Genomic DNA, 14,635 nt, shown 5'->3' with positions numbered 1-14,635 from the left:
AATCTTCAAACAATATCAACATAACGTTATTTTAATCCCTGAAACCAAGAATCTTCAAACAATATCATCAAATGTTACTTTAATCCATAAAACAAAGAATCTTCAAACAATATTATCATAACCTTATTTTAACATATTGGATATAACGTATGTAAGCAAAATCCACACATAATAACTTACGCTGTTACAAATGAGTCTTAAGCATAAGTTTAACGTCAAGACATGGAACTAAGGCTAAAGGGTATGGTGATGGTCCTCCAAGGGAGGATGATCCGCCACGTAGGCAGTGGCGGACCCAGAAAAAATTTTCAAGGGGTGCGGATAAGGGGTTTAACCAACTTTTCAAGGGTTCAAGGGGTGCGGATAAGGGGTTTAACCAAATTTTCAAGGGGTGCAGGGAGAATTTTACCTTATAAAATACACTAAATTTTTTTTTTCAGGGGGTGCGCCCGCCCACCCTGGACCCTTACTAGGTCCGCCCTTGCACATAGGTACCACGTCATAGTCCTCACAAGGATGGTTCATCCCACAAAACTAGAGGATATGGATGATGGTCCTAGATGATCCTATCCCACCACTTTTATGTTTTTTTTAATCTTCTACTTTTTTTTAACATTTAACAAATAAACTAACACAATATTTTCATTAATATTAAAAAGTATTACATAAACTTAAAAAAAAACATAAACTTAAAAAAAAACATAAACTTAAAAAAAAATAAACTTAAAAAATCCTAATATATTAAAATAAGCTACAAGTCTTCGTATTCCATGTCGTCGTCGGGTTCGTTTTGAGCGTTGTTCCAAATGTACTCCACCAAGTCCGCTTGTAGGTTATGATGTGTGTACTCGTTACGTAGAGCGAACATGTTCAAATCTTGTTGTTCCCCACTAACTGGAACAGAATTTCCAGTAGACGCGTTTTCGTCGTACTCGCATACCGCTCTACCTTCGTCTTCAATGATCATGTTATGAAGGATGATACAAGCGTACATAATGTGTCGTAACCTCTTTAATGTAGCCGAACGTTCTAGATGTTCAATGATTTGCCATTTTTTTGTAGAACACCAAAATATCAAGATTTGTAGTCCAAGTGTTAAGAACGTGACCCGCCATTTATATTTCAAGAGAATGACCCAATATCAATAACAAATTAGAAATAGAATTTTTATATGTTAAATCAAAACTCCAAAATTCAACTTTGATTTTTTTTTTTTAAATCCTAAACGTGGATATTTGAAGAGGGTGAAAATACAATAGGAAGTTTATTTGGCTAAGAAAGCTAGGAAGTGATCTTGATCATCCATTTAGTTAATCAAGGGGTAAGATTAAATAATGGAAATTAAAGGGAAGAAAAGAGGCGCGTGAGTTTGTTTAGGGGTATTCTAGGCAATAGTTTCTCTCTCCTCCAATTCCCCCCCATTTTTTAATCGTTAATAACTCTTTCATACGACATTATTTTTTTATAAAAAATGCACCAAAAAAACGAGCGTTTTTTATTTTTAAAACGAGTATACTATTGCTATATTTTCAAAAAAAAAAAATTAAAAAATCCAGTTGCGTAAAACGTAATAGAAAAACCCACAGTTACGTAAAACGCAATGAAAAAAAAAACCTAAAATATGACATTTTTCTAAAATACAATGCACCAAAAACACAAAAAAATGTCTTATTTGTAAAACGCAATGGCCAGAAAATACAAAGAAATGTCTTATTTCTAAAACGCAATAGCCTAAAAACTCAAAAGAAAATGTACTTTCTAAGACGCAATCACATAAAAATGTGTTTTACCTATAACGCAATGCACCAAAAACACATACAAATGTCTTATTTCTAAAACGCCATGGCCAGAAAACACTTAAAATGTCTGTTTTCTAAAACGCAATGGACTGAAAACACATAAAAAAGTGTTTTACCTAAAACGCAATGCACAAAAAACACAAAAAAATGTCTTATTTGTAAAATGCAATGGCCAGAAAACACTTAAAAATGACTCATTCTAAAACCCAATTGGCTAAAAACAAAAGAAAGTGTTCTCTGTAAAACGCAATGGACTGAAAACACCTAAAAAAGTGTTTTACCTAAAACGCAATGCACCAAAAACACTTCAAGAATGTGTTTTCTAAAACGCAATGGCCAGAAAACACATAAAAATGTTTTAGTTCTAAAACGCAATTGCCTAAAAACACCAAAGAAAGTGTTCTCTTTAAAACGCATTGAACCATGACAATAGTTTTGTCTGTGCTGTGAACTGTCTGAACCAATGCAGTTTACGAATGCAGTTTCCAGAGGCAATTTATAGAAAATTAATTTTTCTGATGCACTTTTATTACAGCAATTTAATTTTTCTGTGAATTGTCTGTGCTGTGAACTGTCTCAACCCCAGCCAGTGGCTCTGCCCCTTGGACCCCGCCAGGGGCGCAGCCCCTGGGACCCCGCTACCAAGGGCGCTGCCCCCGGACCCTCGCCAAGATCGTAAAATGCAATGACTAAATCAAAAACCCAGATCATAAAAATATAATTAAAGAATTTCTAACATGGATCGAAGTGATTTCTTCAACAATTGAAGAATTTTGAATGATTGAAACACTTATCAGCGCTCGAATCGAACGGATCGAGTGATTATCTTCAAAATCACCGGAAAAACGAGATTTTGTATGAAATTAAACTGGGTTTTCTTCAAAAAACCTGAAGAACACGTTGATCGGGTGTTTGAATCATTGATTGGTGATGAAAATCGCACTATAATGTAGTGATTATTGAGATAGAAAGTGAAGAAATGGTTGAAGATGGTGGGTTTTGAAAACGGTGGGTTTTGAAGTTACTGGGTTTTGAAAAAGAAGAAGAAAGAGTTGGATTGACTAAAATACCCTTTTTCTCTATTTTAAATGTTGCCACATGTCCTAATCCTATTGCTTCCTACACTTCCTAGCCAAAATAAATTTCCTAAATGCTTTAGACTTTTTAAATTGTCAGTTGTATACGCAACTAATTGTTTTTTTTTAATTTCTTTTTCGGACTTCAAAAATTGTTATGAATTGTATTTGAAGATAACTTTTAGTTCCCCAAGCAAGCCCTAAAACTAAAACTATGTTGTCTTCTCTTTCAAACACCCATCACCACCACCAACTCCAGACCCCCATCTCTACCTTCCCTGCAAAACATAATATTCAGAAGAAAAAAACCACCGTCGCCTGTAACCACACCACCGTCGCAACAACCACCGCAGTCGTTCACCAGGTTTCCAGAATTTTTTTTCTCCATTTCTCTAGCTTCTCTCTCTAAAAACCCTATTTTAGTTCCCGGCGGTGGTGGGTTGTAGCTCCCGGTGAATTTGTGGTGGTGGTGGTTGTAGTTCCCGGCGGTGGTGGGTTGTTGTTAATTTTTTTTATTAACGGTCGAAATCATCAATGGGGGCCCACCAGATTTGGATCGTCGACAACGTCTTGAGCAGGACGTAGAGGACGGGGATGGGGGGGGGGATGGTTCGACGGCGTCACCGTTCCTCGACGGGGCAGGGGACGAACCCCATACCCTATACCCTAAGGAGTTCGTCTATTTTTCACAACATTCCTATAAAGATAACACATTTACTACTTAAACATATATAATAAAATGTTATTTTTAAAACTCATTTAAATAGATACTCCTAATAAGTTATATACCATCTAGTTAACATTAATCAAAACTTTCATAAGAAAAACATGAAGGCACTCATTACTCAAAGTAAAGATCCAATAACTTCTAAATATTTATTGACTAGCATGTATATTATATTATTTTGTTTCAATTATTATAGCAACCGGGGGTGATCAAAGAGATTTATATATTATATTAGACTAAATTGCTAAAATGGTCTTCGAGGTTTGGTCATTTTAAGTGGTGAACATTGACCTGAATGACGGAAACTACATATATAACATTACTGAGCGAAAAGTTCGAAGGGTCGGACACCTCCAGACACTTCTATAGTTTGCCCCTGGTAACTTTTTCCACTTAGATACCATTTTTGTATTATTTTAGTGCACCTATGACTAATGTTTCCATCAGTTGATCCTCGACCCACGTGTCTATGGCTGTCAATTTGAATTATTTAGTTTAGTAATTAGCTTAATTAATTACTATTAAATTCTACACAAATTATTTATCGGTCTATTGTCCATATTTAGTTTAGTAATTAGCTTCCTTAGCTTAATTAATTACAATTAAATTCTATCCAAATTATTTATCGGTCTATTGTCCATGATTCCCACTTGTAGTAATTATACTTGATGACATTGAATTCTACATTTCTACTAATTAGATAATCATACTATATTATTCAATATATAATAACTAGCACAATAATCCACATGTTGTGGCGGATATTGATCGGCATCGATTCGATTCATTATGGTATTGATACAGTATCGCCACTTGATATAGCAACCAAAAGTTGAAACTAATAACTAAAGTAGTAATATGGTAAAAAAGTCGACATGTGTTTTATATTGATTAAAACCATAAAAGTATCTTAGTAAATGAAATGACATATAATAGAAAATTATCTGTGAAAATTTCATGCCAAAGAAACTGAAAAATATAAATTATATATTTAGAATGTTGTAGTAGACATGGACGGATGACTTTTGAGGGATTTTAAAAACAAAGGAAAACTTAGTGGCGAAAATGAAAACAAACGAAACTATACTATTCCTCGGGATGTTTTGAATTAATACGTGTATACAGAATTGAAAAATAATAATAGTATTAAAAAAATAATTTAACTATATCTAATTTAAATGAGAATAAAAATTTATATATTTGCATGGTTCTACAAAGAAAAAGAACTTAAAGAAATTGAAAAACAATATAAGGAGATTATATTTCTTTATATAATTTAATCTTTTTAAATCATACCAACGCCTTTATATAATTTAATCTTTTAAATCATACCAACGCCAACACGGTTTAATAATTGAGTCGGGGGTCTCACTGGAAGCAGCCTCTCTATTCTTACGGGGTAGAGGTAAGCTTGTCTACATCTTACCCTCCTCAGACCCTACCTTAACTTTATTATTGGTGGGATTTATTGAGTATGATGATGATGATTACCGAATTTGAATATAATATTCATATCTATCATATACCGAGTTACTAGGAATAATGTTTTGTCTGTTTGTTCAGTATTACTTATAAAATAATTACTTGGATTTATCTATTTTTGTTGTAAACATCAATTAAACATGTTTTTCTTTCTAGTACACAACAGAAACAACATTAACATACATATCGTGCTAAATAAACATCATAAGCGGTGATCAAACATCCCTATAGCGCGCGCTTTTGAGGATTTCGTGAAACAAGTAAAACAACAAATCAAGCATGTTTAGCGTATCGAACACCAACCAATCTCACATCATCAATGATCGGACCACAAAGAGAACCATCGGTCTTCATCTGATAAAATGTGCTTAAAAACCTGATTCGTGTACGTGTTGTCACGGCCTTGAACTTAAGAACCGCTTGTTTGTAACCGCCCTTGCCTTTAGATTCATAAGGTACCCTAAGAGTGTTTTTGCCGGCGAATGCTTCTACAACCATGGACCCCTCACACGCGTTGTTGGCATCTCCAACAACGAAAGAAAGTGCGTATACTTTGCCTGGGATGGTCTTGACTACCTGGGCAATGGCACTTTCTTTCCCGGCAATTAGCTCTACGGCACGCTTTCCCTTGGGCACTGCAAAGTGTTCAGCATCTAAATACTTCACGGCTTTTAGTGACTCGATCATCCAACCCGGGAGTGGCGAATGGTCATCCTCGATGTTGGGAGGGATTAGAACTCCACCGACATCGGTTTTGGGCAACACAAATGGACCCTCCTCAAAATCACCATTCTTCAACATATTAGCTACAATCAACAAGCACAATGACAATTATATTAGCATCTTATCTCACCACATGTGACTACAATATCATGGGTGTTCAAAAGCCGTTAAAACCAACCAAACCATATACAGTTTAGGGTTTAGGGTTTGACGGTTTAATGGTCCGGCTTGATTTAAAACTTGACACCAACTATTTAACCTTGATTATTTACAAGCTTTTATTTTTATTTTGGAATATATAATTATGTATATGGATCATAATCATGTATACTTGTACCATTTTAAATTTTTAATATTAACTAATAATTTTAAAACCAAATTAATGGTTAAAACCGAAGAGTTAACCCAAGTTGTTTCCTAAAACCGTAGTTAGTGGTTCGACCCAAACATTATGTCAAAACGGGACGAATGAACACTATTGCGATTTATCTTACTGTTGGTTCTTCTTGGGGGAAATAGGGCCTTCAATGCAACAGAATCGATAAGAGGACCGCAAGCAGGATCTTTCTCAACACTCGGGTTATGGATCACGATCTCAATGTCATTGGCTTCAGCCACGAACCCCCACGAGTACGTGTCCCAACCATTGCTACTATACATGGTTTGCATAGGCAAGATTCCCCAATCGTTGGGCTCTGAATTTGGCGACACCGAAACATTCAACTTCTCCTCTTGGGCACATGTTCTAGCAACATTAAACGTGACGGAATAAAACAACCCTTTCTTCACCGTCACCTTTGTCTTTATCGATGCATCCTCTCCTAGCCTAACCGCGTATGCACCTTCAGGCACCACTAGCAACATGTCCCCTTGTTTTTGTCCCGATTTTATGTACTCAACGAACCCCGTGAGCTCCCAGTTTGGTATTGCCTTCGGGTCTATCACACGTGTGCCCTTCATTTGGGACGGTTTCGGTCCATATTCGAATTGCCCATTTGGTAATATCCCTGAAATTTTTCAAAAAAAAAAAAGAAAAACATGTTAACTTTTTCAATCATTCAAGTGTTGTAGCTCAATAATGTAACAAGTGTTAATATTATTGTCATTGTCTTTAAAATGTGTTACTATAAATCTTGGCTACGGTCTATAATTAGTAAAACTGGTTAGGAGGACCAATTGCTTTTTTGCCACTAACTCTTGTATAGAATTGCCAGCATGTCATCACGTGGAATGTCCTATGATCACGTGACTAATGGTACTGTATGGTTTTGTCGTTTACTTGATTTTTTTTTAAAGGGGGAGGAACATGGCCTCATCAGAGGGCATGTTCACAAAGGAAAAAAAGACGACAAAGAAAAGGATATGTATGATACAAGCATGGGTAAAACTTAAGGTCTATTGACCCCAATAATTGGTAATATTGTCATTTAATAGGGTATAATAAGTGGCGGATTTTGAACTTTTAGATACAGGATGAAAGTTTTAAAGAAAAAAATTGTAGGGGAAGAGGCTAGACTTAATACAGATAAAATTTTCATAATTTTTCGGTAAAGTCTACATTTTGAGCCCCAACTAAGCTCGACACCCTTGTATATAATGTTATTTTTTCGATAATTTAACCATTTAAGTTGTCGTCACTAGTGTATGATGCTATTAATAATGAAAAATCAAAAATATCGACCATAATTATCACCTACTTACGCTAAATATTTTTTTTTTGGCTATTAATAAAATTTTACCAGGGTTTCATTTCGTTTATGAAAAAAAAAACCCAAAATATCTAACATAAGTATCGCCTATTTAAGCAAGAGGCCGGTTTTAGCAAAATTGGGTTGGGTGATCTCAAGAACACGTTAAATGTGACACCACGATTCTAAGAATATTATGAGTTATAATATATTTGTAACTTCAAAATTCAATATTCGCCATATGTATTAACCCTTAAAAAATATCAACTATTTTCAGATAGAATTATCTTAGTCATTATACTTTAATCACAAGAAACACATAAAAGATTATGTTCCAGGATAAGTATATATTTATTTATAAACAAATAGTATTAAGAGTAATATGTGCACATATGATACAAACAATTATCTTTTTTTTAGTGGTAAATGTTACTCACTCATAAAGTACACAAAATTAATCCTAAGACCACCCGTAGTGGAAGTGAAATTGGGCCTTTTTTTTGCCTCAATCATGCCCAAAAACGCCCACGCACCGCCCCCTTCGGCGTTTTTTGAGTTTTTTTGGTTGGGTGTATAGATTAAAACGCCGGATGAAAATTTGATTGACCAATAAGAAACTTCCACTCTCATTTATGATAATATTATATGTTTTATATTTCTAAAAAGCTAATAATTAGGTAATCATTGTTGAGGCGTTATACCATTACACCCATTTTAGAAGAAAAAAAACGTCACATAATGCCCTATTGCTGACGCACCGCCATATGGTGAATAATGTCCAAGGGTCTTCCTTTACCACTACACATGATCTAAACTACACCTTACTTGAAATTGAACACAAAACCTCCCGCTAAACAACTATCTAATACATAATTAATAACTTAAGAAAAAGGTCATCAGATCATATACATATACATATTTATATCTTTTAAGTAGGCCTGTTACGGTTTACCACACACCCTCCTTTTCTAGTACTTGTATCAACATTATTATACGATTATCGTCGTTTTATAACAAAGTATGTTTATACAAGTGATATGGTTAAAAGTATGTCTTAAGGTATTTATTATATACATATTCTCTCCTTTAATATATCTAGACATGGTGGTTAGATATACTTTTGACACAAATGAGTCATTTTTCTACAACTAATAGTATTAAAATTTGAAAAAGATTGGAATTCTATTTATTATTTATTTCACATTTATAGCATGGAGGTTGGACCACAGTGTGACAGACAGCACCGACGTGGTTACGTACTTATATTTCATATTTATAGCTTCAACAGTCTGATTATTTTCACGATAGATAATTTGTAACACGTTCAATCAGAGCACCAAATTCAGCTTTATACTATACTGTCATAATAACTTCTATTGTACTCTCACATTCTCAACTCTAATTTCAAATTTAAACCCAACCCTTCAGAGGTCATGATTTTCGAGCTCAGAACAACTTAAAACAAAAATTCGACACTTTATTCACGCACCAAATATTATATTTATCGAGCTCATAAAGATTTATAACGAAAATTTCATACATCGCCTAAAATAAGTCAGTGGCAGATTCAGTCCTGTTTTGTTAGTTTACATGAATGATGAATCCACTTGGTTTGGAAAAAGTTAGTCAAAACGTTGTGCGATTTGAAAAAGTAACAGTGAGAATCTACTAAAATGAACCTACTGGAAAAAGTTCCTAAATCCGCCACGGATGGGTAATCAAAGTTGAAGGACTATCAAACAAAAGCACAAAAAACTATAACATCGATTCATGAATCATCTACAATAAGTTAGCATTTCATGAATCATCTACACAATACTTTTTAACCTAAAAGCAGTGACAAAAGCACAAAAACTATAACAACACCATTTATATTCATATCAACATTTTGCTTCCTATGTTTTTTCACATATTAAAATCAATTTGTATTTGATCCTCCATCAGTTTATAAATTAAGGCACTGGTTATTGTGATTTTTTCGAGCTATCTAAAACGTAAATTCTTCATATGCATCGGTCCAAACAAGTCACAATCAAAGCCGAATATTAACAAAACAAAATCACATAAAACTGTAACATCGACTCATGAAACACGATCAACAACAAGTTAGCATTAACTGAAACAAACATGAAATAAATGAAATACGAATACAAGTTTCTATGCATTATCAAACAAAATAAACTCACCGTCAGTGAAAGATAAGACGCCATTGGAGGCTGCACAAAGGAGCACCACCACTAAGATTGCAGATAGTTTCTGCATTATGTGTGTGTATGTGTTATAAGAGAGAGAAATGAATGTTTCTTTCTAGTTTGGTGTGAATATGGATCAGGGGTATGCACTGCTTTATACGTATATCTGTGAATGGAATTATGGAGAGGACCTTAGGTTTGGTCATATTTACAAGGATTGCCATTAGTGAGGCCACTCTTCGTAGGTTCGTGTATTAAACCCCACATATCCTTATCTATTACCGCTGTTGCCCCATTTTTCATGAAATTTTTTATTCGTATTCATTGAATGTACTAATTTTTGGCCCATAAAAGTGCATAAATAAATATGTATTTTAATAATTATACTAGCTACTAATTACCTAGGTCGGTTTTGAATAAAATTATACAAAAATAGAGAGAGAAATAAGGGTGGAGGGTATAGTTTCGGTAAACCATTCGATGAATAGAGTTCACCGATTCGGTGACCACCTCCATTTGTTTGAGTCACCGAAATTTTGAATGTTTTCGGTGTACATTCACCGATGCGGAGGGAGGGAGGTTTAATGGTGGGTCCCAACCCCTTTCAACCAATCACAATTTTTTTTTAATTTTTAAACCTACTCAAACACCCTAGAGTGATTAACCATACCCCTTGATTGAGTGCAAAATGGGAAGTGAAATGGGGGTTGACATGACATAATATTATTGGGTATGATTTCACTCAATCACCCTAGAGTGATTAACCATACCCTCCACCCTAAGCAAGCATTATGGGTTGTTAGCTGTTACAGCAGCAGTTTTAATAATACCAACAACGATACAGATGTTGCTATCGGTTTGATGCGTTGTACCGACACTCACTATAGTCAATGATACCAAAAAATATTTCACTTTGAATACAAATTCGTTTCCAATAACTTTTATACCGGAACGCCAACAAAAAAATAAACACAAATGCGTATTTAATTTTTGTAAAAGCTTAACATACACTTTTTTTTTTTTGAAAAATCAAATTTATTAAAAAGTCAATAGAATAAAAAAGTGTATTAACTAATTTTTATCTCATAACTTGATCTAGAGATTACATAATAACTTCATCATAACCCAAAAGTTTTATTATATACCATCCCCAATTGGAACTCTTGAATTGCATGCACCATATAAGACCTTTAACTGCTAGTTCAACTTGATCTAGTTATACCTAATGGTGCTGGCTACGAAGTCCATCAATCCATGTGGCCTTAAATTTTTTTGGATTTGTTATTTTAAACCAAAAACTATGTGAAGCAACTAAAGTAGTAGTTTTTTTTTTTTTTTTTTTTCTAAAGGCATTAATTATTTGCGAATGTTGGGAGGTCTAGCATACGTTGTCTTAACCGGGTCCGTGCTAGGGAGCTCTCTCGCACAATAGATCCCCAATTTAAACCCCTCAATGAGAAACGTTTATCACCCATACTTGAACTTGAGACCTGGAGGAGAAAACTCACCCAGACCCACCATATCTGAAAGTTAAATACTCGTGGCCACTACTAAAGGACTAGTGATGGTTAAAGTAGTACTTATTTAGTTTGACTATAAATAACGTCATATATTTATTGTACATTAAAACAAATAATGAAATGCAATTTATACGAACTTTGACATGTTTAATTGATTCGTGAAATTTTTCTATAATCATCATCTGCATGAGTGTCTAATCGTCGGCAATGAAGAACCCAAATTCTGTTTCTTTTATTATTTCCGGTAAGACGTTAACATCATTGTCTTAGGGGCTGTTTGACAACTTCTGAATGGTTAATTGATGAACCAGTAAGAGGTCTGAACCATTAAGAGTCAGTATAATGTTTAACCATTCGGTGGCAAGTGTCTGATGAATTCAGATTAGAGGTCTTAACCATTTCGACTTAATATAATGTTTAACCATTCAGAGACAAATTGCTCGCGAAACAAATAGTCTGAACCATTAAGTACTGAACTAGTAAGGGGTCTGAACCATTAAAAGTCTCATTAAGCAGTGCCGGCCCGTAAGGCTTATCAACCTAGGCTAAGGCCTAGGGCCACCTAAAAACAAGGGCCTCCAATTTTATTTCTTTTTCATATATTAGATTTGTTTTTTTGCCATTTAAACAACGTTTCTAGGCCCAATATTTAGGATTTTACACTAGGAGTTCGCACTGTCCACGCACGCAACACACTAACCCTCGTTAGCGTCTTTTGAGTAAGCAATGTGAAATTGATTGCAGATTGAGCGAAATTAGGGCCGATATTAGGAAAAATCATTGCTCTGGTTATTCAATATCTCAAATCTCAATCGCAATTCATTTATACCAGTAATAAGGCCCTGACTTTGTAGTTCGCTTAGGGCCTCCAAAAACGTTGGAACGACCCTGTCATTAAGAGCTAAACAAACAACCCCTTAGTTTAATTATTCCTAGTTTCTCCTTCGGGCTCATCATCATCATCATCATCATCATCATCATCATCATCATCATCATCGAGAGGTTGCTTCCAATGAGACCCCTGGCTCGAGAGTAGTTTCGTATCAGTCCTTGGACATCAAGCACATAACACTTAGCAATCAGGACAAAATGCTGATTTGTGCATGTACCCCCTTATCTTTCGGCTACCAACGCCACCACAAGATGCATGATTGGCCATCCACCGCTTTGAACGTTATTTTTACGACGTTAAAATTCGTGCAGTTTCATTTTGCTCCTTGGGAGCTCACACATATATACTAGATTCAGTCGGTGACTTGTGGTCAATGACACTCATATATGCGCTAGTGGTCACAATCTTGCCTTGGGTGCTAGCCTGCTAGGATTGGTTGTTTTCTATCTTTCTTTCTTGATTCTTCACTAGGGTTGTTCATAAAGCTCGCGACTCGTAGCTCGCTCGAAAGAAGCTCGAGAAAAACTAGCTAAAAAAATTCAATTTGTGATGACGTGAACCAAGCTGGCTCATTTTGTAACCAAGCCCAACTCGAGCTAAGCTCGGCTCGGCCCATGGCTCGGCTCGGTTTTTCTTGGTTTCGATATATTTTAGTTTTTGTAGGTTTTGATATCCAATATACGTAAAAGTGTGAAAAATAAATACCATTGATTTGGGTAAAAAGAACGAAAACTCTATTAAAATTGAAAAAAAAAGAGAGTTTTTTTTTTTTTTGTCGGAAAAATGATTGTTTTTATGAAACCCTCTTGGAAAGCAAACCCCAACTAGCCATCCTGCAGATCCAAACATGAAGATGAACCTCAGAAACCAATAATAAAGATGATGAGAAATTCCAAAATATCAACTTGTCGTGTTTCAACACGTGGGCCCTCTTTCCATCCTCCTATACGACCTTACCTTTTTTATTTTACTATACTAAATAATGGATATCTTACACGTAGTCATTTTCAAAAAGTAAAATACTACTTATGTAGTAATATTTAGTAGTAACATGTAGTGAAATAACTAAATCTTTAAAAAGTGTCGTCATTTTAATGTTAACAGAGATTAGTTTGGTATCGGTATCGAAAGTATTGATTTTGAAAATCTATAAAGTTGGGTACTGGTACCGGTATTAAAGTTGAAAATCGATAAAATACTGGTATAAATATATGTTGATGCAACAAATAATAGACCAAGGATAGTAGCCGGGCTGGTTAGGCAAAAGAGTTGAATGGTTCAACTTTGCCTAACGCAGGTCGTGGGGTCCCCCCACGTTTGCAAGACGTGAAGAGAGGTTCACTAGTTTAATCTTATTGTTTGCTCGAGATCCTCCACTGAATTGTGTTCAGTTTCGGATGTGGGAGCAAAGGGAATGTGTGTGTTGAATGTGAAAGAAAGTGACTTGCATGAAGCAAACACTCAAGAACAATGACCAGAGATTCGCCAGGAATCAGAGCTGATCTCGGAATGTTTTTCACACTTAATGAAGTGTCACATTTATAGGGAGAGCCATTGCTCAAAGGGGAAGCTATTTGACTAGTGAACATGCTTGCAGTGGGGGTTTTGCCCTTTTTGGGGTTGAAGCCTTTTGACCTGCGGATAAAAGGCTGTGCTCTGTGGACTCGTGTTACTTTTGCGGCTGGAGAGTTTGGTGAAGCAATCAGAAATGTGACTTCCTACTGTTCACGTACTGTTTTATCTAAACTCCCGGATTTCCAACCTTTGAACCTTTTAACCTTTTATGCTTTAATGTGTTCAAGTCATTTTATTTGGTCTTTGGCTACCCCCGTCATCAGCCCCCCAAGTCAGAGGTTTTTGGGAGTGAGCTCAAAGACTTCTGAATTTTACACATTTGCTTTTATTGCTTAAAGGCTTGAAGGCTTGGAGTCAGTTGAGAATTTTTTGAATTTTAAAAACTGACAACTGATTTGATTGATGTGTGGCAGTTTATAGGTCGGCGGTTTTTGCAGAGGATAGGTTAATAACTGTTATACAATCATAACTTCTATTTGGGTTTTATTTTCATTTATCATTCAAGGCAAACAATCAATTCTTTCATTTTCTCTCAAGTTTCCTCCACATTTCCTTTCCATTTTTCAGGTTAGTTCTGGTTTCCTTTCTTCGCTTTACTTGTTCTTTATTTTGATCATGGGTGTACGTAAGGATCTTTCCGTTAGCTTTTCACGCCTCACTCAAGAGGAAGTGGAGAACTTTTGTATTGATTTGGGCATTGGCCTTAAATTCAATCCGGTTGCACCGGCTTGTGATAAATCTGTTGATCAATGTCCCCCTGGTTCGATTGCTCTGTATTGCCGACAATTTGAGTTTTCCAACCTTCGTCATCCTTTTTCGCTCTTTGTATTGAATGTTTTGGAGTATTACCGTGTTTCCTTTGGCCAAATTCATCCGAAGGGCATGGCTAGGGTTTTACACTTCGAGGTTTTGTGCTGTGCCCTTGGTTATGATCCTTCGTTGTTGCTTTTTCGTCGGTTCT

At 35.4% G+C, this 14,635-nt stretch overlaps 1 protein-coding gene across 1 annotated transcript; it reads right to left on the bottom strand.

Annotated features, from left to right (window-relative positions):
- Positions 1–5,167: 5,167 nt before the first annotated feature.
- Positions 5,168–9,837, bottom strand: LOC110885841. Its single transcript, XM_022133561.2, has 3 exons — positions 9,682–9,837; positions 6,302–6,814; positions 5,168–5,890 (listed from the first exon to the last, which is right to left on the bottom strand). Exons 1-3 carry the CDS (start codon positions 9,755–9,757, stop codon positions 5,358–5,360), a joined length of 1,122 nt encoding a protein of 373 aa, XP_021989253.1. The 5' UTR covers positions 9,758–9,837; the 3' UTR covers positions 5,168–5,357.
- Between the last annotated feature and the right edge of the window lie 4,798 nt (positions 9,838–14,635).

The sequence above is a fragment of the Helianthus annuus genome, chromosome 10 (assembly GCF_002127325.2).
Source record: "Helianthus annuus cultivar XRQ/B chromosome 10, HanXRQr2.0-SUNRISE, whole genome shotgun sequence".
Taxonomy (NCBI): Eukaryota; Viridiplantae; Streptophyta; class Magnoliopsida; order Asterales; family Asteraceae; genus Helianthus; species Helianthus annuus.
This window is presented reverse-complemented; position numbering and strand designations above follow the sequence as displayed.

What these genes read in the sequence shown, in the direction of transcription:
- LOC110885841 (XM_022133561.2), bottom strand. Translation starts at nt 9,757, where the DNA reads ATGCAGAAACTATCTGCAATCTTAGTGGTGGTGCTCCTTTGTGCAGCC. An exon ending in CGTCTTATCTTTCACTGACG is followed by an intron (nt 6,815 to 9,681) that starts GTGAGTTTATTT and finishes GAAAAATTTCAG; the next exon opens with GGATATTACCAAATGGGCAA. An exon ending in TCCCCCAAGAAGAACCAACA is followed by an intron (nt 5,891 to 6,301) that starts GTAAGATAAATC and finishes TGTTGATTGTAG; the next exon opens with CTAATATGTTGAAGAATGGT.